Here is a 23450-nt window from a genome sequence, read left to right as displayed (position 1 = left end):
TGATCACTCTCCCTGAAATATCCCCCCAGATACTTGATTCACTAGGCCCACCTCATTTCCAAGGATCAAGTCCAATGATGGACTTGTTGGACTATAGGAAACTCATTCCAGGAAATGGGCCAATGTGCTGAGGGGTGGCAGATGGAGTTTAATTTAGATAAATGTGAGGTGCTGCATTTTGGAAAAGCAAATTTTAGCAGGACTTGTATACTTAATGGTAAGGTCCTAGGGAGTGCTGCTGAATAAAGAGACCTTGGCATGCAGTTTCATAATTCCTTGAAAGTGGAGTGCAGGTGGATAACTTAATGAAGTAGGCGTTTTAGTATGCTTTCCTTTATTGGACAGAGCATTGAGTATAGGAGTTGGGAGGTCATGTTGGAGCTGTACAAGACATTGGTTGTTAGGCCATTGGTGGAATATTGTGTGCAGTTCTGGTCTCTTTCCTATTGCAAGGATGTTGTGAAATTTGAAAGGGTTCAGATACGATTTACAAGGATGTTGCCAGGGTTTGAAGATTTGAGCTTTCGGGAGAGGCTGAATAGCTGTGGTTGATTTCCCTGGAGCGTCAGAGGCTGAGGGGTGACCTTAGAGATTTAGAAAATCGAGAGGTTGGATAAGATAAATAGACAAGGTCTTTTCCCTGGGTTAGTTGAGTCCAGGGCATAGGTTTAGGGTGAGAGGGGAAAGATATAAAAGGGACCTCGGGGGCAACATTTTCATGCAGAGGATTGTACATATATGGAATGAGCTGCCAGAGGAAATAGTGGAGGCTGGTACAATTGAAACATTTAAAAGGCTTCTGGATGAGTATATGAATATAAATGGTTTAGAGGAATATGGAACAAGTGCTGGCAAATGGGGCAAGATTAGGTTAGGACATCCGGTCAGCATAGACGAGTTGGACCGAAAGGTCTGTTTCCATGCTGTTTAACTCTGACTCTATGAACACTTGACCCTCACTACCGTTCACACTGCCAGTATCCCAGTCTATATTTGGGTAATTGAAGATCCCTATTACAATTGTTCTGTAATGCAGGCATTCCTCTGAAATTTCCCTGCAGATTGTTCCTCTATATCCTTTACAGTAGTTGGTAGTCTGTAGACTACACGCAATGTAATTATACCCTTTTTAATCCATAGCTCAATGGAAATTGACTCCATCCTTGAACCCTCTGAGACATCTTGCTTCTCCAGCACTGTCCTGTCATCCTTAACGACCACCACTATCTCTCCTCCTTTTTTGCCTTTTCTATTTCTCCTGAACAATTTATACCCAGGAATATTTCTGAAGAAGGGTCATTGGATTTGATTCATTAACTGTTTTCTCTGATCACAAGGATGATCAGCATAAATATAAACATATTGGAAGATGCACCCTTGTATAGCTGGGTGTAGGATTCAGTGCGATGTAGCTTTCATTAGAACTAACCTGAATTGGAAGGGAACCAATATCCTAGCGGAGAGATTTGTGAGTGGCACTCAGGCGGCTTTAAACTAGTATGGGGGGATGGGGGGGGGGGCAGGAACTAAACAGCTAGCGAGAAAAAAAGATAAGTCTGAGACTGGTACAGTTGAGCCAAGGAGTAGGTTAAACAGACAAGGCAGGCAGAAGCAAGGCAGAGCACGATGTATGACTGATAAATCAAACTGCATTTATTTCATTGCAAGAAGCCTGACAGTTAAGGTAGATGAATTCCGGGCATGGTTGGGACTGGGATATCATAGTTATTACAGAAATGTAGCTCAGAAAAGGGTAGGGCTGGCAGATTAATTTTCCAGGGAAGATAGAAATTGGGGCAAGGGTGGGGGGGGGTTGCTGGGAGGAGAGTGGTGCTTTTGGTTAGCGATAACTGCTAAGAGTGCATCTAGTGAAATTACTTGGGTGGAACTGAGAAAGAAGAAAGGGATAATCACCTTATTGGGATTGTACAATAGACTCCTGTAATAGACAGTAGGAAATTGAGAAGCAAATTTGTAAGGAGATATTTGTAAGAATGATATGCTAATAATAAGTGATTTTAACTTCCTAAACTTAGTCTGAGACTGCCATATCCATAGTGTTAAGGGCCTGGATGTAGGGGACTTTGTTAATTGTGTACGAGAAAACTTATTTTTTATTCCGTATCTGGATGTACCTACTAGAGAGGGAGCAAAACCTGACCTTCTCTTGAGAAAGAAGACAAGGCAAGTGACTGAGGTGTCAGTGGAGGTGCACTTTGGGACTAGTGATAATAAATCTGTGTTTTAAACTAGTTATGAAAAAGTTATTGTAAAAAGAGGATGAGGTTCTGAGGAGTGAGTACAGAGATAGGAAAGATTGAAAAGCAGGACCTCCAGGGTAGTAATCTCTGAGCTACTACCAGTGCCATGTGCTAGTGAGGCAAGGAATAGAAAGATGAGAGATGAATACGTGGCTAAGGAGCTGGTGCAGGGGGCATTGTTTCAGGTGCTTGAATCATTGGAACCTCTTCTGCGGCAGGGGTGACCTATGCAAGAGGGATGGGTTGCACCTAAACTGGAGGGGAACCAGGGAGGTTTGCTAGTGCTACTTGTGAGGGTTTAAACTAGAGTGCCAGGGGCTAGGAGCCAGAGCAGCAGGTCAGCAAGTGCAGCATATTAGGACCAGTAAATCAGAAAGAAAGGACAGGTAAAGGCAGATAAATGAACACGATGGTACCAATGGGCTGAAGTGTGTTTACTTCAACGCAAGGAGTTTTTTTGGTAAGGCAGACCTGGTTAGAGCCTGAATTAATACATGGTGCTATGATGTTGTGGCTCTTACAGAAACTTGTTGAGAGGGGGATAGGACTGGCTGCTCAATATTCCAGGGTTTTGTTGTTTTAGATGAGACAGAGAGGAAGGTAAAACTAGGTGGAAGAATTGCGTTACTAATCACTGAGAGTGTTCCATCTACACTCAGAGGAAATATTGGAGGGCTTATCCACTTAGGCAATATGGGTTGATCTCAAAAATGACATGGATGCAATCACTCTGATAGGGTTATATTATTAGGTCCCCCAATAGCTACCAAGACATTGAGGAACAAATATGTAGGCATATTATAAAAAGATGCAAGAACTTCAGGGTTGTCATAGTGGATGACTTTAACTTCCACAATATTGGAGGGGTCTCCCTTAGAGTAAGAGGCTTATATGGGGCAGAATTTAAATGCATCTAAGAGGGTTTCTTGAAACAATATGTGGATAGTCTAACTAGAGGAGGGGCCATACTGGACTTTGTTTTGGCTAAGATTCTGGATCAGTGGTGCTGGAAGAGCACAGCAATTCAAGCAGCATCCAGCAACAGTTCTCCTTCAAGATCCTCCGCTCCACGCTTGCAGCAATGCGCGGGCACCCAACCTCTCTACAGTCTGCCCTGCCTCAGCTGAGGGCCACACTCTCTCAGAATTGCAAAGGACCCACTCTGTACTACATCCTCAGGAGAATCCAGACTCTCAACAAACAGTATTTCAATTCCATCTCAAACATCAAAAACTGTAAGTACAACAAACTTTTATCTACCCACCTCCATAACCAGCGCTCCTCAAACATTCCAGAAGATTCCCCTGGCCTCGGAAACACCATTAGCCATGCGGCTGATGCAGCTACCACCTCCACGCTGATTGATGATGTCACATCTGCCCCCATCATGGCCACTCCCACAGCCACTTCCGGCCCTCACATCATCGCCGAGGCCACAAGCTCAGTGACTTCCGCCACCCCTACTGCCGTGTCTGCCACCACTTCCGCCCCCACCAGCGCCACTCACCTGCATTCTGCTGACACGCCCCCCACAGACCCCACTGTCACTATCCCCACCCCCCAGAACCCCGAGGGGAACACTACCCCTGCTCATGACTCTACCCCCATTCCCCCCACCATCACACCCACACCAGATACTGGCTCCGACCCCACTCCCAGCTCTACACCCATACCAGCTCCCAGCTCCCAGCCCTGCCGAGTTTTCACCATCCCTCCAGACCTCCCCCTCACTGAGGACGAACGATCAGTCCTCAGCAAAGGACTTGCCTTCGTCCCCCTCCGTCCACGCATCAATGAATTTAATACACGCCGTGACATTGAACAATTCTTCCGTCGCCTCCGCCTCCGAGCTTACTTTCACAATCAGGATTCCGGCCCACCTTCCGAGGACCCCTTTGCCCACCTCCAACACACTGCATCCACCTGGACACCCCGTGCTGGCCTATTACCTGCCCTCGACCTCTTCATTTCCAACTGCCGCTGGGACATTAACCGCCTCAACCTGTCGACCCCCACTCCAACCTCTCACCCTCACAACGCGTAGCCCTCCAATCCCTCTGCTCCAATCCTGACCTCACCATCAAGCCAGCGGACAAAGGGGGCGCAGTGGTAGTCTGGCACACTGACCTCTACATCGCTGAAGCCAAACGCCAACTCGAGGACACCTCTTCCTACCGCCCCCTTGACCATGACCCCACCCCCCATCACCAAACCATCATCTCCCAGACCATACAGAACCTCATCACTTCAGGAGATCTCCCACCCACAGCTTCCAACCTCATAGTCCGGGAACCCCGCACTGCCCGGTTCTACCTCCTTCCCAAGATCCACAAGCCTGACCACCCTGGCCGACCCATTGTCTCAGCATGCTCCTGCCCCACTGAACTCATCTCTACCTACCTCGACACTGTCCTATCCCCCCTAGTCCAGGAACTCCCCACATACGTTCGAGACACCACCCACGCCCTCCACCTCCTCCAAGACTTCCGTTTCCCCAGCCCCCAACGCCTCATCTACACCATGGATATCCAATCCCTCTACACCTCCATCCGCCATGACCAGGGCCTCCAAGCCCTCCATTTTTTCCTCTCCAGACGTTCCCAACAGTACCCCTCCACCGACACACTCATTCGTTTGGCCGAACTGGTCCTCACCCTTAACAATTTCTCCTTTGAATCCTCCCACTTCCTCCAGACCAAAGGGGTAGCCATGGGCACATGTATGGGCCCCAGCAATGCCTGTCTCTTTGTTGGCTACGTAGAGCAGTTGATCTTCCGTAATTATACCGGCACCACTCCCCACCTCTTTCTCCGCTACATTGATGACTGCATTGGCGCCACCTCGTGCTCCCGCGAGGTGGTTGAGCAATTCATCAACTTCACCAACACATTCCACCCTGACCTTAAATTTACCTGGACCATCTCTGACACCTCCCTCCCCTTCCTGGACCTCTCCATCTCCATCAGTGACGACCGACTTGACACTGACATTTTCTACAAACCCACCGACTCCCACAGCTACCTGGATTACACCTCTTCCCACCCTACCTCTTGCAAAAATGCCATCCCGTATTCCCAATTCCTCCGCCTCCGCCGTATCTGCTCCCAGGAGGAGCAGTTCCACCATAGAACACACCAGATGGCCTCCTTCTTTAGAGACCGCAATTTCCCTTCCCACGTGGTTAAAGATGCCCTCCAACGCATCTCGTCCACATCCCGCACCTCCGCCCTCAGACCCAACCCCTCCAACCGCAACATGGACAGAACATCCCTGGTGCTCACCTTCCACCCTACCAACCTTCGCATAAACCAAATCATCCGCCGACATTTCCGCCACCTCCAAACAGACCCCACCACCAGGGATATATTTCCCTCCCCACCCCTCTCCGCCTTCCGCAAAGACCGTTCCCTCCGTGACTACCTGGTCAGGTCCACGCCCCCCTACGACCCACCCTCCCATCCTGGCACTTTCCCCTGCCACCGCAGGAACTGTAAAACCTGTGCCCACACCTCCTCCCTCACCTCCATCCAAGGCCCTTAAGGAGCCTTCCACATCCATCAAAATTTTACCTGCACATCCACTAATATCATTTATTGTATCCGTTGCTCCCGATGCGGTCTCCTCTACATTGGGGAGACTGGGCGCCTCCTAGCATAGCGCTTTAGGGAACATCTCCGAGACACCCACACCAATCAACCAAACCGCACCGTGGCTCAACATTTCAACTCCCCCTCCCACTCTGCCGAAGATATGGAGGTGCTGGGCCTCCTCCACCGCCGCTCCCTCACCACCAGACGCATGGAAGAAGAACGCCTCATCTTCCGCCTCAGAACACTTCAACCCCAGGGCATCAATGTGGATTTCAACAGCTTTCTCATTTCCCCTTCCCCCACCTCATCCTAGTTTCTAACCTCCAGCAACACGATCCCCTTGACTTGTCCGGACTTGTCCGACCTGCCCAGCTCCTTTTCCACCTATCCACTCCACCCTCTCCTCCCTGACCTATCACCTTCATCTCCTCCCCCACTGACCTATTGTACTCTATGCTACTCTATCCCCACCCCCACCCTCCTCTAGCTTATCTCTCCACGCTTCAGGCTCTCTGCCTTTATTCCTGATGAAGGGCTTTTGCCCGAAACGTCGATTTTGCCTGTCCTCAGATGCTGCCTGAATTGCTGTGCTCTTCCAACACCACTGATCCAGAATCTGGTTTCCAGCATCTGCAGTCATTGTTTTTACCTCTTTTGGCTAATGAGCCTGGCCAGATGACTGACCTTTCAGTGAGAGACTGTTTTGGTAACAGTGATGACAACTCCTTAGGCTTTAAGATAGCCATGAATAAGGATGAGTCAGGACCATATGTTAAGGTACAAAATTGGAGGAGGGCAAGTTACGTCAGTACAGTACAACTTCAATTGTCCAAACGAGATGGGCGGGAGTATTTTGTTTGGATAACTGATCGTTTCAGTAACTGATCTGATCGTAAATAAATGGTCATTTATGAGTGCCAGTTGTCCGAACATGCCATGGCTATCCAGCAATACATCTCATTATGCCGTTTAACTGATAACTGAATGCTGAGTTGCCTAATATCGTTTTCACAGAACTTTGATCTTGTTCGGGTAATCCTTAATTCGGATAATTGATATTTGTATAATCGAGGTTGTACTGTATTAGGCATGAGCTAGGGAATTGGGAGTTGCTACTATCAGGCAAGTCCACATTTGATATGTGGGAATTGTTTAAGTACCTGCTGATGAGAGTTCAGGACCAGCATCTTCTAGTAAGAAGAACAAGGATGACAAGTTGAGGAACCCTTGGATAACGAGAGAGGTTATGAAGTTAGTCAAAAGAAAAAAGAAGTGTATGTAAGGTTTAGGAAGCTAAAATTGGACAGAGCCCATGTGAAATATAAAGAAAGCAGAAAATAAATTAAGGAGAGAATTAAGAGAGCAAGAAGGAGCTGTGAAGCTAGAGAAGTGATTGTTGGGCCTCTTGCTGAGATATTTGTATCATCGATAGTCACAGTTGAGGTGCCGGAAGACTGGTGGTTGGCAAACGTGATGCCACTGTTTAAGAAGGGCGATAAAGACAAGCCAGGGAACTATAGACTGGTGAGCCTGACCTCAGTGGTGGGCAAGTTGTTGGAGGGAATCCTGAGGGACAGGATGTACATGTATTTGGAAAGGCAAGGACTGATTTGGGATAGTCAACATGGCTTTGTGCGTGGGAAATCATGTCTCACAAACTTGATTGAGTTTTTTGAAGAAGTAACAAAGAAGATTGATGAGTGCAGCGCAGTAGATGTGATCTATATGGACTTCAGTAAGGCGTTCGACAAGGTTCCCCATGGGAGACTGATTAGCAAGGTTAGATCTCATGGAATACAGGGAGAACTAGCCATTTGGATACAGAACTGGCTCAAAGATAGAAGACAGAGGGTGGTGGTGGAAGATTGTTTTTTCAGACTAGAGGCCTGTGACCAGTGGAGTGCCACAAGGATCGGTGCTGGGTCCTCTACTTTTTGTCATTTACATGAATGATTTGGATGTGAGCTTAAGAGGTACAGTTAGTAAGTTTGCAGATGACACCAAAATTGGAGGTGTAGTGGACAGCGAAGAGGGTTACCTCAGATTACAACAGGATCTGGACCAAATGGGCTGAGAAGTGGCAGATGGAGTTTAACTCCGATAAATGCGAGGTGCTGCATTTTGGGAAAGCAAATCTTAGCAGGACTTATACACTTAATGGTAAGGTCCCTGGCAATGTTGCTGAACAAAGAGACCTTGGATGTAGGTTCATAGCTCCTTGAAAGTGGAGTCACAGATAGATAGGATAGTGGAGAAGGCGTTTGGTATGCTTTCCTTTAATGGTCAGAGTATTGAGTACAGGAGCTGGGAGGTCATGTTGCGGCTAAACAGGACATTGGTTCGGCCACTTTTGGAATATTGTATGCAGTTCTGGTCTCCTTCCTATTGGAAAGATCTTGTAAATCTTTTCTGAACTCTTTCAAGTTTCACAAGGATGTTGCCAGGTTTGGAGGATTTGAGCTACAGGGAGAGGCTGAACAGGCTGGGGCTGTGTTTCCTAGAGAGTCGGAGGCTGAGGGGTGACCATATAGAGGTCTACAAAATTATGAGGGGCATAGATAGGATAAATACGCAAAGTTTTTTCCCTGGGGTCAGGGAGTCCAGAACTAGAGGGCATATGTTTAGGGTGAGAGGGGAAAGATATAAAAGGGACTTTTTCGTGCAGTAGGTGGTACATGTATGGAATGAGTTGCCAGAGGATGTGGTGGAGGCTGGTACAATTGCAACATTTAAGTGGCATTTGGATGTGTATATGAATAGGAAGGGTTTGGAGGGGTATGGGCTGGGTGCTGGCAGGTGGGACCAGATTGGGTTGGGATATCTGGTCGGCATGGACAGGTTGGACCGAAGGGTCTGTTTCCATGCTGTGCATCTCCATGACTCTAAATTACCTTGGCAAGTAGGTTTAAAGAGAATCCCAAAGCATGCTACGCATACGTTAAAGAATAATGATTCAGAGATGCCGGTGTTGGACTGGGGTGTACAAAGTTAAAAATCACACAACACCAGGTTATAGTCCAACAGGTTTAATTGGAAGCACACTAGCTTTCATCAGGACAATCACCTGATGAAGGAGCGTCGCTCCGAAAGCTAGTGTGCTTCCAATTAAACCTGTTGGACTATAACCTGGTGTTGTGATTTTTAACATTAAAAAATAAGTGGATAACTAGGGAGAAGGTAGGACACTTGATAAAGGAGGGAACTTGTACTTGGATGTAGAGGATATGAGTGACATCCTAAATAAGTACTGTGTGTCAGTATTCACCCAGAAGAAGGATATGGAGGATAGTGAGATTAGTGTGGAGCATGGTAGGGCATTTTGAGATCAAGCAATAAGTGGTGTTGGGTCTCTTGAAGAGCATTAAGGTGGATAAGTCCCCAGTACACAATGTATCTACCCCAGGTTATTGAGAAAGGCAGGAGGGGAGATTGCTGGGGCCTTGATCAAGATTTTTGTATCCTCATTAGCCACTGGAGTGGTTTGCGGATGACTGGCGAGTAACTAATACTGTTCCTCTGTTCATGGAAGGAAATGGGAATAATCCAGGCAACTAAAGATCAGTGAATCTCTCATCAGTAGTTGGGAAGCTGTTGGAGAGAATTCTTAGGGATAAGACTTGTGTGCATTTAAAAAAAGCATGGCCCAATTAGGGACAGTCTTTGTGCAGGGCATAGTCATGTCTTACTAACTAGATTAAATTTTTCAAGGAGGTGACAAAGGTGATTGATGAGGATTAATCTGTTGGTGTTGTCTACATGGATTTTAGTAAGGCTTTTGATGAGATCCCTTGTGGTAGGCTCATCCAGAAGATTAAGATGCATGGGATCCATGGTGATTTGGCCACATGGATTCAGAATTGGCTTGCCCATAGAGGCAGTGGTAGAAAGTTTCTTGGGTCGAAGATCAGTGACTAGTGGTGTTCTGCAGGGATCCATACTGGGACCTCTGCTGTTTATGATATGTAAAATGACTTACTTGAAAATGTAGATGGGTGGGTTAGTAAATTTGTAGATGATACTAAGATTGGTGTAGAAGATTGTCAAAGGATACAGGGAGATATAGATCAGTTGCAGATATGGGTAGAGAAATGGCAGATGGAGTTTAAACAGGACAAGATTGAGGTGCTGCACTTTGGGAGATGAGAAACCTGAACAGCATTGATGTACAGAGGGATCTTGCGTTTCAAGTCCATGGCTCCCTGAAAGTGGCCACCCAGATAGATAGGAGAAAGTGAGAACTGCAGATCAGAATCGATAGTGTTGTGATGGAAAAACTCAGCAGATCAGGTAGCATCTATGCAGAGAAAACAGAATTAACATTTTAGATCCAGTGACCCTTAGAGCATTGGTTCAACCCGAAACAATAATTCTGCTTTCTCTGCATTGATGCTGCCAATCCTGTTGAGATTTTCCAGCAATTTGAGTATTTCTGGCATTTACATTATATTTCAAATTTCCAGCATCTGTATTCACTTAATGTTTTTAGATACCTTTTTCAATAAAGGTCTGAAAACATGAAACTTTGTCATGCGATTCTTTAAGTCAGTTGCTGAGAATTCAATTTTCTTTTTAAAAGTCACCAGCCTGTACGAGTCTCGCAATAGTTTGGAGACAAGGCTCATTTTTTGGATTGAAGTTTCACACATGTTTGATCTCGAGGCTTCATGTTGACCCTAATGTGAAATAGTCCTCAAGTCATATAGCATAGAAAGAGGACCATTTAGCCCACTATTGTTTAAGCTGACCAACAAACATCAAGCTGCATTAATCCCATTTACCTGCACTTTGTCTATAGCTTACTATGCCCTGCCATTTTAAGTGCTCATCCAGATGATTCTTAAATGTAACATCAAAATGTACTATTCACAAGAACTGACACACTTGGCCCAAGAGAAGTGTAATGTCAGTAATTGTAATATTTTGTCTTATTTTAAGGGATTTACTGCAGACAGATGCCTGTCTCATTGAAGCCAAGGCAAAAGTAGAATGTAAAAAGCAGAATGCAGACTTCTTCAGAAAAAAAATGAAAGAATGGAGCCAACTGAGCCAAAGTTTAGAGGTCAGTGTTAAAGCTATGATTTCATAAGACCATAAGAACGAGGAGCAGGAATAGGCCATCTGGCCCTTTAAGCCTGCACCGCCATTCTATAAGATCATGGCTGATCTTTTCGTGGACTCCGATCCACTTACCCCACCTTATCTCACCGTATCCTTAATTCCTTTATTGTTCAAAAAAAAAATTATCTTAGCTTTAAAAACATTTCCTGAAGTAGTGTCAACTGACGGCAGACTTCTTCAGGAAGAAAAATGAAAGATGTTCCTCCTAATCTTGAGGCTGTGCCCACTTGTCCTAGTTTCACCTGCCAGTGGAAACATCCTCTGTACTTCTATCTTTTCTTTTTATTGTTGCTGCTGTCGTGGAGAAAATATAGAGAATCACCAGGAGACGCAGAGAGTTCTTCAAGAAGTAGGTCTTTTATTTGTAAACAAAAAACAGTGACACTGAAATCAGATTCTCGAATGCCCCTGAACTTCAGGGTCCATGGATTTTTATATTTTTTTTTATCATGTTTCTGTTAGCTTATCAGCATGTCCAACTATATTAATCAAAGTACCTCACTCTAGCTACACAATAAACCAGTGATGTTAGTTCCCATTATCTCTTTAGTTGTACATTCTACTTAATGTTATTCTAATGTCAAGATTAGATATTTATTGCTAACTCTGCTACAGTGACCTTCTATTCCAGACTAACCTGTCATGATAGATATTTAGCTATTCCATCTATTACAAAAGTCTCCTGTCTCAAGCTGACTCTACTAACTATTAATTAGATATTTTAATGTCATGTCCCAAATATTTATGGTCCCAATCCTGTCATAATAACACTTAACAGAGAAACTTGCTTTATTACTTGTGTTAAGTCATCTTGCCATAGTGTCCTTTCAGCCTGATCCTTACTCTGCTAATTGGTGCAAGAGCATTCCACTATTCTTATCCCACCCTGCCTTCCACAGACCACAGATTGCCAGTGGTCTTCATGCTTTAACCCTTCCCAGGGTTTCATGTTCTTTGTTTTCCATACTGCCTGGCCCTACTGCTCTTGCTCTCCCTTTCCCTATATCCTCCACTCCCACCGCACAACTTGTGTTCTTTTTGTATAGCTGTCTTAATTGTGAAACTTTTGAAATGTTTCTTTTAAGTTTAATGTTTGAATATCCATTTTTCTTTTAAAAGAATGATCTGAAGCAGGTTGGATTTGATGCATCTCTAGATCATCAATCGCTTGTAGAACTTTCTGAGGTAGGTATGAAACCGCAAATATTGGAAGGATTGTTTTGTTTAATGTGTATTGTACATAAAAACAAAATTGGAATTAGGGCAAATGAGCCCTTCAGTGGATTGGCGTTGTTCACTGTGTTTATGTGTTTGATTGTCTACATGGACTATCCTGTCAGAAGATCAGCATGTTCATTCTCTAAATTTGTTTAGATGGTAAAGGGCTGGAAATGTATGAATTCAACAATTATTCATCTTGAGTTTGCCTTTTAGACCTGAAACAGACTTTCTTGCACCAAGGTGTCTTGCGGGCAATTTGGAGCAGTGAATTTGTACAATAACAATGGAGTGTTATCAGCGTAGCGGGGATCATCTAGCCTCCTAACTGTTGATCTAAGAGTGGATCATGGGATGAAGCAACCGAAGTTTCTGTCAAACGATGGGGAAATGCAAATCATTGAACCTGATTTGTTCTGTCTGTTTGTGTTCCAGAAACTGGAAAATACAAAGAAGGAAGTAGAATCTTTGAATACAAAGCTGAAATCCTACCATGACTTGACACCTGTAAGTGCTATGTATCTGTTTGACAGGCAAGGTTACGAACTACATGGAGTAAAGATTTGAAATTCTACCCCAAATGATCTCTTGTGCAGTTTCTCCACTGCTAATCAATATAACATTTTCATTTTTTTAGTTACTGTGTGAGAATAATATTTTAGCTTGGGGTGTTGAACTTATATTTTGCAGAATTTCTACAGTGCCAAAGTAAAAATTGAAGAAACAAAATTGGAGCTGGTAAGTGCTCATCGCAACTATTTTTGCTTATTGTTTCAATGTAAAGACTGCTCATCCTATAAAAGCAAAATTCAGAATCCAAATGCAAAACAATCTCAATGCTGAGTGTCATTCTATCATGTCTCTAGTTTCTTTTTCTAGTTTTCCTTAAACAAACATTATCCAGAACAAGCTTACAGTTGGAAAATTGAAAAATTTTAATAAATTTATCATTGCATAAATCTCTCATTGTACTATTATGAGCATCCTTCCTTTTGGATATTCCTTTGGACTTTGGCCTTTGGCCTTCTCACATTCTATAAACTCAGCATGCAGGAGATTATAGTCACGAACCAATTTCTGATGTCTGATCTCTAGTGTTGCAGCCTTATCCCTGTGTTTTACAGCATCCCTTATTTTTAAATGTTGTTTCTTCTAGTTGGCATTCATGATGCAAATCATAAGTGTTTCTCTTGGAGGATTGTCTTATTTGATCCCACTGGGCCAAAAGGCTTCATGGTTAGTAGTTTGGTGCCTGTAAATCTGTAAACTGATTTTTCAACTGGAGTACTGGTTAAGGCAACAACTGGCCTCATTGAAATCACAAAACATCAAAGTCTAATTGCTATCCCTAACATATTGATACAAAATGTTGTATTAAGTTTGACATTCTTCATAAAAGAAGGATCTGTTAATGTTGATTGGCTAGGCCACATGTTTTCAAATGCGTGTGTGTGTGTCACTCTGCAAATACTATCGTGTTTTTATACCTGGGTTCTAACTTTTAAAAGATGGTGTCAGCAAACCAAATAAAAATAACTCTGTCACTGTAGTAAACTAATATACTGCAATGAAAATGTAACTTTTTTTTGTCATTCGCTTGTGGGATGTGGGCATCACTGGCTGGCCTGTGCCTGGTTGCCCTTGAGAAGGTGGTGGTGAGCTGCCTTCTGAAACTACTGCAGTCCATGTACAGGCTAGTCAATCAATATATTTGGAAAAATACAGAAACATGATAATCATGCAAACTTGCTCATATTTGGGATTCCTTTTCAGAAACAAAATGTCTATAACCAGTGGCAGGGTATTTCAATGCAGCTAATAGAAAAGAAGCATGGCTTAGTATGGGACTGCATCTATATAATCAAAGAGCAAGATGAGCGAAATAGAACATAATCGGATAGAATTCTTTTGTTCTTTCATGGGGTGTGGGCATTACTGATTACAAAGGTTTAGATTAGAATGGTGCTTTAAAAGCACAGTAGGTCAGGCAGCATCCAAGGAGCCAGAAAATTGACGTTTCAGGCAAAAGCCCTTCGTCAGGAAGCCCTTTCCTGATGAAGGGCTTTTGCCCAAAATGTGAATTTTCCTGCTTCTTGGATGCTGCCTACCTGCTTTGCTTTTTCAGCACCACTCTAATCGTGACTGATTTCCAGCATCTGCAGTCCTCACTTTTGCCTGCCTGATTAGAAGGGTTTGCTTGGCCCTTTAAGGTCTGTGAGTTTAGCATCATACATAAGAACTGATTTTCCTTCCTTAAAAGACGAGTGAATCAAATCAATTTATACAATTATCAATGACAGTAATAGAGATGATGAAACTATTTCCAGATTTATGAATCACATTTTAATTTCATCAGCTATCGTGGTGGAGTTTGAACCCAGAGCATTAGCCTGGGCCTCTGGACTGGACCATTGGTTCATATTGCCACCATCTGCCCCAAAATAGTATGATACAATATCTTGTTCCATATTCCTGCTATTTCCCTACCATCTTTCAATTTCATTCCCCTTCAAGTATTTGCCCATTCTGTTTTCAAAGTTGCCGTGTGTCTAATTCTGCCATCCTTTCGGACACCTTTTCAAAATTATTCCCTGCTTTCAGTTCCTGAACCAATTTTGGTTCTGTGTACCCCTGTCAAATACTGCTTTTTTTAATCCCACAGACCTCAATTTTTATTAATAAATTGATTATCTCACACTTGTAGGAGGTGATAGCTAACTCAAAGTTTGTGAGAAGATTTGTAGCTCGGGTGCTCGTTGTTGTGGTTCTGTTCGCCAAGCTGGGAATTTGTGTTGCAGACGTTTTGTCCCCTGTCTAGGTGACATCCTCAGTGCTTGGGAGCCTCCTGTGAAGCGCTTCTGTGATCTTTCCTCCGGCATTTGTAGTGGTTTGAATCTGCCGCTTCCGGTTGTCAGTTCCAGCGGGGGACGAAACGTCTGCAACACAAATTCCCAGCTCGGCGCACAGAACTACAACAGTGATAGCTAACTGTTAATATCATTGCAGTAGTAATGCAGAATCCCAGGCTAATATCCTTGAAATGTGGTGTTCAAATCCCAACATGGCCAATGGTGAAGTTAGAATTCAATAAAACTCTTGAATAAAAAAAAAATGCCTTATTGCTGATTACCAAAAAAAAGACTTGATTGACTTCTAATTGTCTGATGGAAAATAAATGCTGGCCTAGTGAGCAACACCCTCATCTCGTTAATGAATAATAAAAGCTTTTGAAAGTTGATTTTCACAAAATCAAAAGCATTTCTCTCATGACCCCTCTTCATATTTTACCAAATAATTTCAATCGCATGATACAGAAATGGCCTTTCAATAAAAAACACATCCATTTATTTTTCTATATTATTCCATCTGGAGTTCAATGTAGAGTCCATTCACTATGGACTTGAAAAATACACGAGTGGCAAGAAATAGGAATTATGCATGAGCGAAGAGGTTTGGACATCAAAGTACAAAAATTATTAAAAAGCATATTATTGTATAGGCACAGAAGATAATTATAAAGATTATTTGAATGTTGGCCTTTATCTCAAGAGGGCTGGAACACAAATTGATGGAAGTTGTGTTGAGAAACATGATGGAATCCTAGAATACCCCACATAAGGGGAGACCTATTGGTATTATCACTAGACTACTAATGCAGATACTGAGCTAATGTTTTGGGGGCCTGAATTTGAATTCTGGCATGTCAGATGGTGGAATTTGAATTAAATTTAAATAATATTTGAAATAAGAATCTATTGATGACCATTGTCAATTGTCAAAAAAACCCCATCTGGCTCACTAATGTACTTCAGGGAAGGACATTTTAGCCCACATGTGACTCCAGAGCCACAGCAATGTGGTCACAACCGCCCTCTGGGTAAATAGGGATGGGCAATAAATGATGGCCCAGCTGTGATGGCCTTTTTTATTTGCATTAAAAAATCAGTTCCCTTTATGGCGCCTTTGAAAGGATTTATTGGTTTGTGATAGCTACAAAATTGGCTAATAAAACTGGTCTACTTGACAATGTGGAAAATGAGGTCTGTCCAGTCCATGAAAAATGTGAAAACAATACAGCCAGTTGCTGTCCATAGGTCTAGTCTTGATCATCAAAGTTATTGAAAATAAACTGTGAAGCATGAGACAATTTGGGGCAGCACGGTGGCTCATAGGTTAGCACAGCTGCTTCACTGCACCAGGGAACTGGGTTTGATTCCATCTTTGGTTGACTGTCTGTGTGGAGTTTACATGTTCTCTGTGTCTGTCTGTGTTTCTGCAAGCTGCTCTGATTTCCTCACATGATCCAAAGATATGCAGTGTAGGTGCATTGGCCATGCTAAATTGTCCATAGAGTGCAGACTAGGTGGGTTAGTCTTGGGGTAAGCAGAGTTATAAGAACAGGGTTGGGCAGTGGGTCTGAGTGGGTTGCTCTTTGGAGGATTGGTACGGACTAGATGGGCCAAATGGTCTGCTTCCGCAATGTAGGGATTCTATGATCAATAGAATAAATCATCTTTGATTTACATGAAAATTGCAGCACAGAAACAGACCATTCAGCTCAAGTAATCAATATGTCAATGGTTGTGGACTCCTACCCTATTTTTTTTCTAAACCTAACAAGATTTCTATCTATTCCTTTCACCCTGATGTACATAACTAACTTACCCTTAAATCACCTATGCTGTTCACCTCAACAGCTCCAAGTGGTGTCAAGTTGTACATTCTAACCATCTTCTGCGTAAAGATGAATCCTTTATTGGAATTAATAAAGACTATTATATTTAAAATCGTAACACTCCTATAATTAAAAGCAATTTTCCAATGACTAGGTTATCAAACTATTAATCATTTTAAAAGACTACTTTTAGCTCATCTGTTGGTTTTCCCTTTTCTAAGAGAAAGGGTCCCAGCTTGTGTTATCATTTTTGATTGCTATAGCTTCTCAATTCAATAGTCTTCTATTCCTGTGGGATTGTGGAAAGAGCAATAAAGTTAGAACAGTATGTCTTTTAAGTTGGAATTTGTTGTGGATAAGTGTTTGTGAGGGGAATCTGGCCAAGGAGTACAATCCAGTTCCTTTGTTGTTGAAATGTCAGTGTGACAATGTGCAAAGTTGCTCAGGTATGTCCAGTCCATAAAAAACAAAACAAATCCAACCTAGCCAATTCCCACCCCATTAGTCCACACTCAATCATCACTGAAGTAATGGAAGGTGCCATCAACAAGGCTATCAAGCGGCATTTGCACAGCAATAATCTGCTCACTCGTGCTCAGTTTTGATTTTGTCAGGGCCGCTCAACTACAGTACTGACTGTATTATAACCTTAGTTCAAACATTGACAAAAAAAGCTGAACTCGAGGTGAGAGTGACTATTTGACAGAGAATGGCATCAATGAATCTGATCCAAACTGAAGTCATTGAGAATTGAGGGAAAGCTCTCCACTGGTGGGGTCATATCCTGCACGAAGTTGTAGCTATTGGAGGCCAATTATTTTAGTCCCATAATATTGCTACAGGAGTTCCTCAAGGTATCAAACGATTTTCAGTTACTTCATTGATCTTCCCTCCATTATAAGGTGAAGATTGGGGAACAGTTGAGCTTTGTTTGTGAATGTTTGGATGCTGATGCAGTCTGTGTATGCAGCAGGATCTGGACAGCATTCAAACATTGGCTGATGAGTGGTGGTGATATTTGCTTCATAAATGCCACTTAATGACTATTTGCAAGGAATGTAGCCATCTCCTTTCGACTTTACAGTTGCTGAATATCCTGCTTTCGAATCCTGAGTGTTACCATTGACCATAATGTGAACTCGACAAGCCATCTATAAGTACTGTAGTTACAAATGCAGATCAGAGCCTCTGACCTCTGCATTGAGTAACTTACCTTCAGGTTCCCCAGATTTTAATCTATCATCTATGAGGCAAAAGTCTAGAGTGTGATTGAATATTTTTCATTTGTCTGCGTGGGTGCAGCATGCAAAAAACTTGACACCATAACGGTTCTTGTGGTGTAGTGATTGTGTCCCTACCAGAGTCCGAAGGCCTGGGTTCTATTTCTATCTGCTCCATAGATGTATCATAGGATCTCTGAAAATGTTGATGAGAAAATACCCAGGACAAAGCAGCCCACATGATTGCCACCAAATTCACCACCCTTAACATTTGCCCCCTCCACCACCAACCCCCCCATGGCAGCAGTGTGTACCATCAAAAAAAAAATGTGCCAACTCACTAAAGCTCTTTTGAACAGCACTTTCCAAATCTGGGCCTTTATCATCTAGGAGGACAAGGGCAGCAAATGCAAGGGAACACTATCACCTGCGAGTGGATCTGAAGTCTTCAAGGTTTTAGGGCTTCTAGAATTAAGGGGCATAATCTAAAAATTAGGTCCAGGCCATCAGGAAAGATGTTAGGATTCAGTTTTACACACACAGTATGGTAGAGGTTTGGAATACTTCTCCACAAATGTCAATTGATGCTGGATCAGTTAATTGTAAATCTGAGTTACATAATATTTTGTTAAGCAAAGTTACCACTATCACTGGATTAGAATCTTGGAACTCTCTAATGGCAGTGTGGCTGTAACTAAACACATGTAGTGTTGGCACCTCCTCATCGACAGTGGTGAGTAAAAATTTTCTGGCTTACCCAGCAATTTCCACATCGTATGAAAGAATGAGAATTTGTTGGTACTATCGGAAGTCTGGCAGCACCATTGGCAACTGCCAAGAAAGCTGCTTAATAACTGGCACGACTGACATACATCATCTCTCTGCACTAAGTACTACTTTTATCTAAGAGGGATAAGTTATGCAAAGTTGAATGTTTGGTTTAACTGTATGTTTGCTTAATTTAGTGGTTCTGAATAAATTTTGTTTGTACTGTCATAAAACAGCAACAAATAAAAGCGGGAGTCCCTGTTTAAAAAAAGCATGAAGGACATGTATATATTTTGAAAAATAAATTGATTTCTCTTTCAGAGCAAGGTTGATCGTCTACTTTCTGAGAAGATGGATGCTCTGGGCTGTGTGTCACCTGAAGTGAATCCACTTAAATGAGCAACAAACTGATGTTTGGATCCTAATGTAAAACATCTAACACTTCATACTGTTTGTGTGTCTGAAACTTTGACCAGTAGGCTAATTCAATGAAGTTTATATATTTTAAGGCTTGCAATAATAATTAAAGATTATTGCAGGCATATTACTCTGCATCAGTGAAGTTCATGCTGTTGGAAAAAAAGTCATTGCTTGCAGTGTTGTACCAGTTTATGGTTAAATCAAAAAGCTTCCATAGTTGATTTTGTTTCCTGACAGCTCACTGGCTCTCCTTTATATTACAGTGGTGAATTAAGGTTGCTGGGAATAATCATTAACAGATTTAAGGTTTTACAAGTGCCAGCAGTTGATATTTCTGATTGGAGCACACTTGTTTTTCTCATAATTCTTTATTACCTAAATTTATCTTTTTTTTTTCTATCTAGTCTGAAGGATTGACTGTGGTCTTAGCGTATCTTTTGCATGATTGCTGGCAATTAGTTTAATTGGGGGGTTGTGGGGAGGAGAGAGGCTTTCCTACTCCAACTTGTCCTGTCTTCTCTCTCTCTCATCTTCCAGCAGCAATACATTTATCAGAAGTGTAGGATGAGGGGGCTTTTTTTGCCTAAATCTAGGAAAACCTTATTAACTATGCTCACATTAGTATGTTGTTTGAACTTGATGCCTTCATGATTTTTATGCTCAATCTAGTGCTGCGTTATGTATGTAGTTATATATGGAGCTGTTGCATGGACTTCTCTTTCATGTTTGTATGCATAGAACCATTGCCTTGTTCTGCCTGAATAAGGTAAAAATGACTTAATTTAGATTTCTTATATCTACACCATGTCTGTTCTGTGACAGAACCTAGCAATTGTATAGCATTATGCAAAAATAAAATATGACTGCATTAGATAACTAGCATTATGCAAAAAAAAATACATATGACTTCAGTGGATAACTATTTATAAGAGACTTCTCAAATCTTCTCAATTTATAGGAGACTTTCAGTAATTTCTGTTGTGCAGCATTGTGTACAGTTCTGGGCACCATGGTTTAGAAAGGATGTGTGCACATTGGAGAGAGTCCAGAAGACATTTTCAAGAAAGGTTTTAGGATGAGAAACTTGGCCTATGACAATACATTGAAGAAGTTAGAACTTTTCTGTTGAAGTAGAGGTTAGAAAAGCACTTAATTTTCAACTGCAACCACTAAATGTTTGAAATTGGACAACATCCCACCATCATAGTCTGTGTATTTATCGCTTTATCAGACTCAAATGCAAGTAGAAGCAATCTGAGCAATCAAGTTACTAAAGCACACAATTTAACAAGTATTACCCAATCGATTGATAGAGATATATGCAATATAGTATTTGCTTCCAGTTAAAGCAATCAAGTAAACTTGGCGTGTTCAAGTCTACCTAAGTGACCATGACAATTTTTTGTAATACAATTGATTTCGTTTTTAAAAGTCTAAGATTAACAGAGATTTGTGATCTTTCTTTCCAATGTGAAACAGAACTGCAGGTGTCAGCAAGGTTAGCATGTAAACATGGGTATAGTATTTTGTATAACAAAATCTGAATGTAGTTGAAACCTAATTAAAATCTTGAAACCTGTTTTACTGTTCTTTATGGATTGCGATTTACATGACTTGCTAAGAACCATGATTATTGTAAATCATGGTTGTCGTGCATTTTAGTTTCTTCAGGAAACTTTTTCAGTTTTAATTAACGTTCAAAGGCTATACTTCTCTTGTGGGTGGGGCGGCAGTAACCAGCATGATTGTGAATATTTATAACAGATGAAGAGAAAGAGAGAACGGTGAAAATGTCGAGAGGTTTAAAAAAAATTAAAATGTGCAGGGAAGAATCGGGCAGGGAAGAATCATGACAGTCGTAACAAAAACCGCAAATACATTCATTTACAAGTAGGAAAGTGAACGTTAACGTTAATTTCTAGAGCTAACTCATGTCTTCGTATATTGTGAAGATTAATGCGAGCAAAATGATTTGCAAAGAACATTTTAATGGAATTTTGTAACTGTTAACGGATGAGGTTTTCTAAGTTCGTGAGTTCAAGGTTGAATTCGAAACAGTTTTTTGAGGGAAAGTGAAAACTCTCCATTTAAAATGGTGGCAAGGGCTGGGTCATTGAAAAAGCCGGAATAGCGATGTTGCTATGGGGACAGTGAAACAGGAGAATTGTTTCCGGATTGCAGGCTGGTGACCTTCCGCTTGTGGAACCAGCGGAGCGTCCGCCATTTTGTGAGAAACCGCGGACGGAGGAAGGTAGACCCAGCCGCCACCATGTCGTCGGTCCAGCCCCCAAATGCCTTCCGCGCCAACTCTCCGCTCCAATACCGCGTTCCTGGAAGCCATTCTGAGGTTTAAAATTACGACTTCGAGAGGGCGTAAGCCCCGAGGGCAGTTTAAAGCAGTGTCTGTGTTAGGAAGCGTAGTCTCCGCCATTTTGGAGGGAAAGCTGCCAGTCAGAGCGAGTGGAGAGATAAAGAAGCCGGCCGCTGAGAGACGGGACATCTGTTTTCCTGTTTTTGTTTGGTGTGGGGGAGTCGTCGCCTGCGGAAGGACCTCCCCCCTCCCCCATGAGTGACCGCGCGCCGCGCCGGTGAACTCGCAGCGCGCAACAGCGGAAGTGAGCTTGTTTTGGGAAAGCGAGAGAAATCCAGACTTCAGACGGTAAGAAGCCGAGAGAGAAAAGGAGCGGGTAACAGGAGAATAGAGTAGACAAGAAGAAAAATACGTAGGCAACTGACAGCGTTGGGGAGGCGGAGGACTGGACTTCTCAGATGAAGGGGCTCTCTGTGAGGCAAGGTTGGGCCTAATGGAGTTTAGAAGAATGAGAGGTGATCTGATGCTGGTCGTGTGTAACACCTTGGTGAGATTTCAGAGGACGTTTTTTCTCGAAAGGGAAATATAAGACGGGGGGTGGGGTCACAGTTTTAGAATATAGGGTCTTTTAAGATTGAAATGAGGAAGAGTTACTTCTGAGGATCAGCTTTATTTTCCCAGGGCAGCATGGGAATCTGAGGCATTGAATATATTCAGAGTTCAAGTTGAACAGCATTTTTGGTTGATGAGGGTTATGCAGGTAGGAATGTTGATTTTAAGGCTGCAATCAGATGAATATTGAGAAAGTGAGGACTGCAGATGCTGGAGATTGGAGTTGAGTGTATGGTGCTAGAAAAGCACAGCAGGTCAGGCAGCATTCGAGGGACAGGAGAATTGACGTTTCAGGCAAAAGCCCTTCATCAGGAATGAGGGTTATGGGCTGGCCCACAAGCCTCATTTCTGATGATGGGCTTATGCCTGAAACATGGATTTTCCTGCTCCTCTGATGCTTACCTTATCTGCTGTGCTTTAACAGGCGTGCATCAGATGAATATCCATACTACTGAACGATAGAGTAGGTGTAACGATAGAGTGGGCCGAGGCCTACTATTGTATTATTATCATCATGAAAGGGGAAGGAATATGTGAGTATCTCAGATTGATGAGAAAACAAACCAGAAGGGGTTACATACAGAAACTGGATGAGGTAAAAGACATGAGGGAGATTCACTGGTGATCTTAGACACATTGAAATGTACAAATGTAAAGCAGGAATGGATATATGTAAAGACTTGAGGCAAACAAAGAACATGCATTAGCTCACAGTTAGCCAAGCTTACTGAAAGGCACATGTCTATTAGCAAATGAGAGGTAAAGGCAGAGTAAACGGCTTGTATTTCTGTATACCTTTTTCCATCTCAGATATTTTCAAACATTTCATGCACAGTGAATGACTTAGTGCAGTCACAGCTGTTGTAAAGATAGACAAAGATAATTTTGTGCACCAAGATCCAGTTGATAGTAACATGATATTTTTAATCTGTTTTTAAAAGTTAATTACTTTAACAGGTTTTTTTTGTAATGACTTAGGGCCTTTAATGTCCAACCAAGAATCTTTGGGATTTACTCTGTAAACAGGCCTTAAACTGGTGAAAGTAATAGTGAGTTTTGAGAAAGTAAGTCTGCTAGAAGATTAGCAGGAGACTAGATAAATAACAGAGAAATTGATGTAGTGATTCAGGACATCTAAATACAAGAGGGAGAGGAGACAAAGTGAGTCAAAGATTCGGTGTTTGGAAACAAAGGAAAAGCTAAGGAGAGACGTAGGTCGGCAGTAAAGAGAGTGTGAGAGACACTCACAAAGGGGAG

The 23450-nt window shown here is 42.5% G+C and overlaps 2 protein-coding genes across 4 annotated transcripts in view; both read left to right on the top strand.

The window, feature by feature from the left end:
* Positions 1–20849, top strand: part of haus1 (HAUS augmin-like complex, subunit 1) — a 47108-nt gene extending 26259 nt beyond the window's left edge. The window contains exons 5-9 of the mRNA XM_087990952.1: positions 10787–10910; positions 12089–12154; positions 12623–12694; positions 12878–12925; positions 19172–20849. Of these exons, the coding sequence (XP_087847078.1) occupies positions 10787–10910; positions 12089–12154; positions 12623–12694; positions 12878–12925; positions 19172–19249 (388 nt within the window). The 3' untranslated portion in view covers positions 19250–20849. The remainder of the gene's footprint in view (positions 1–10786; positions 10911–12088; positions 12155–12622; positions 12695–12877; positions 12926–19171) is intronic.
* A 636-nt stretch (positions 20850–21485) lies between these two features.
* Positions 21486–23450, top strand: part of ark2n (arkadia (rnf111) N-terminal like PKA signaling regulator 2n) — a 126984-nt gene continuing 125019 nt past the window's right edge. For all 3 annotated transcript variants that reach the window (XM_087990949.1, XM_087990950.1, XM_087990951.1), the window contains exon 1: positions 21486–21929. The gene's annotated coding sequence lies outside the window, so the exon portion shown is untranslated. The remainder of the gene's footprint in view (positions 21930–23450) is intronic.

Source organism: Chiloscyllium plagiosum, unplaced genomic scaffold (assembly GCF_037043375.1).
Source record: "Chiloscyllium plagiosum isolate Xiang-an unplaced genomic scaffold, Cpla_swu_hap1 HiC_scaffold_1, whole genome shotgun sequence".
NCBI classification, from domain to species: domain Eukaryota; kingdom Metazoa; phylum Chordata; class Chondrichthyes; order Orectolobiformes; family Hemiscylliidae; genus Chiloscyllium; species Chiloscyllium plagiosum.
This window is presented reverse-complemented; position numbering and strand designations above follow the sequence as displayed.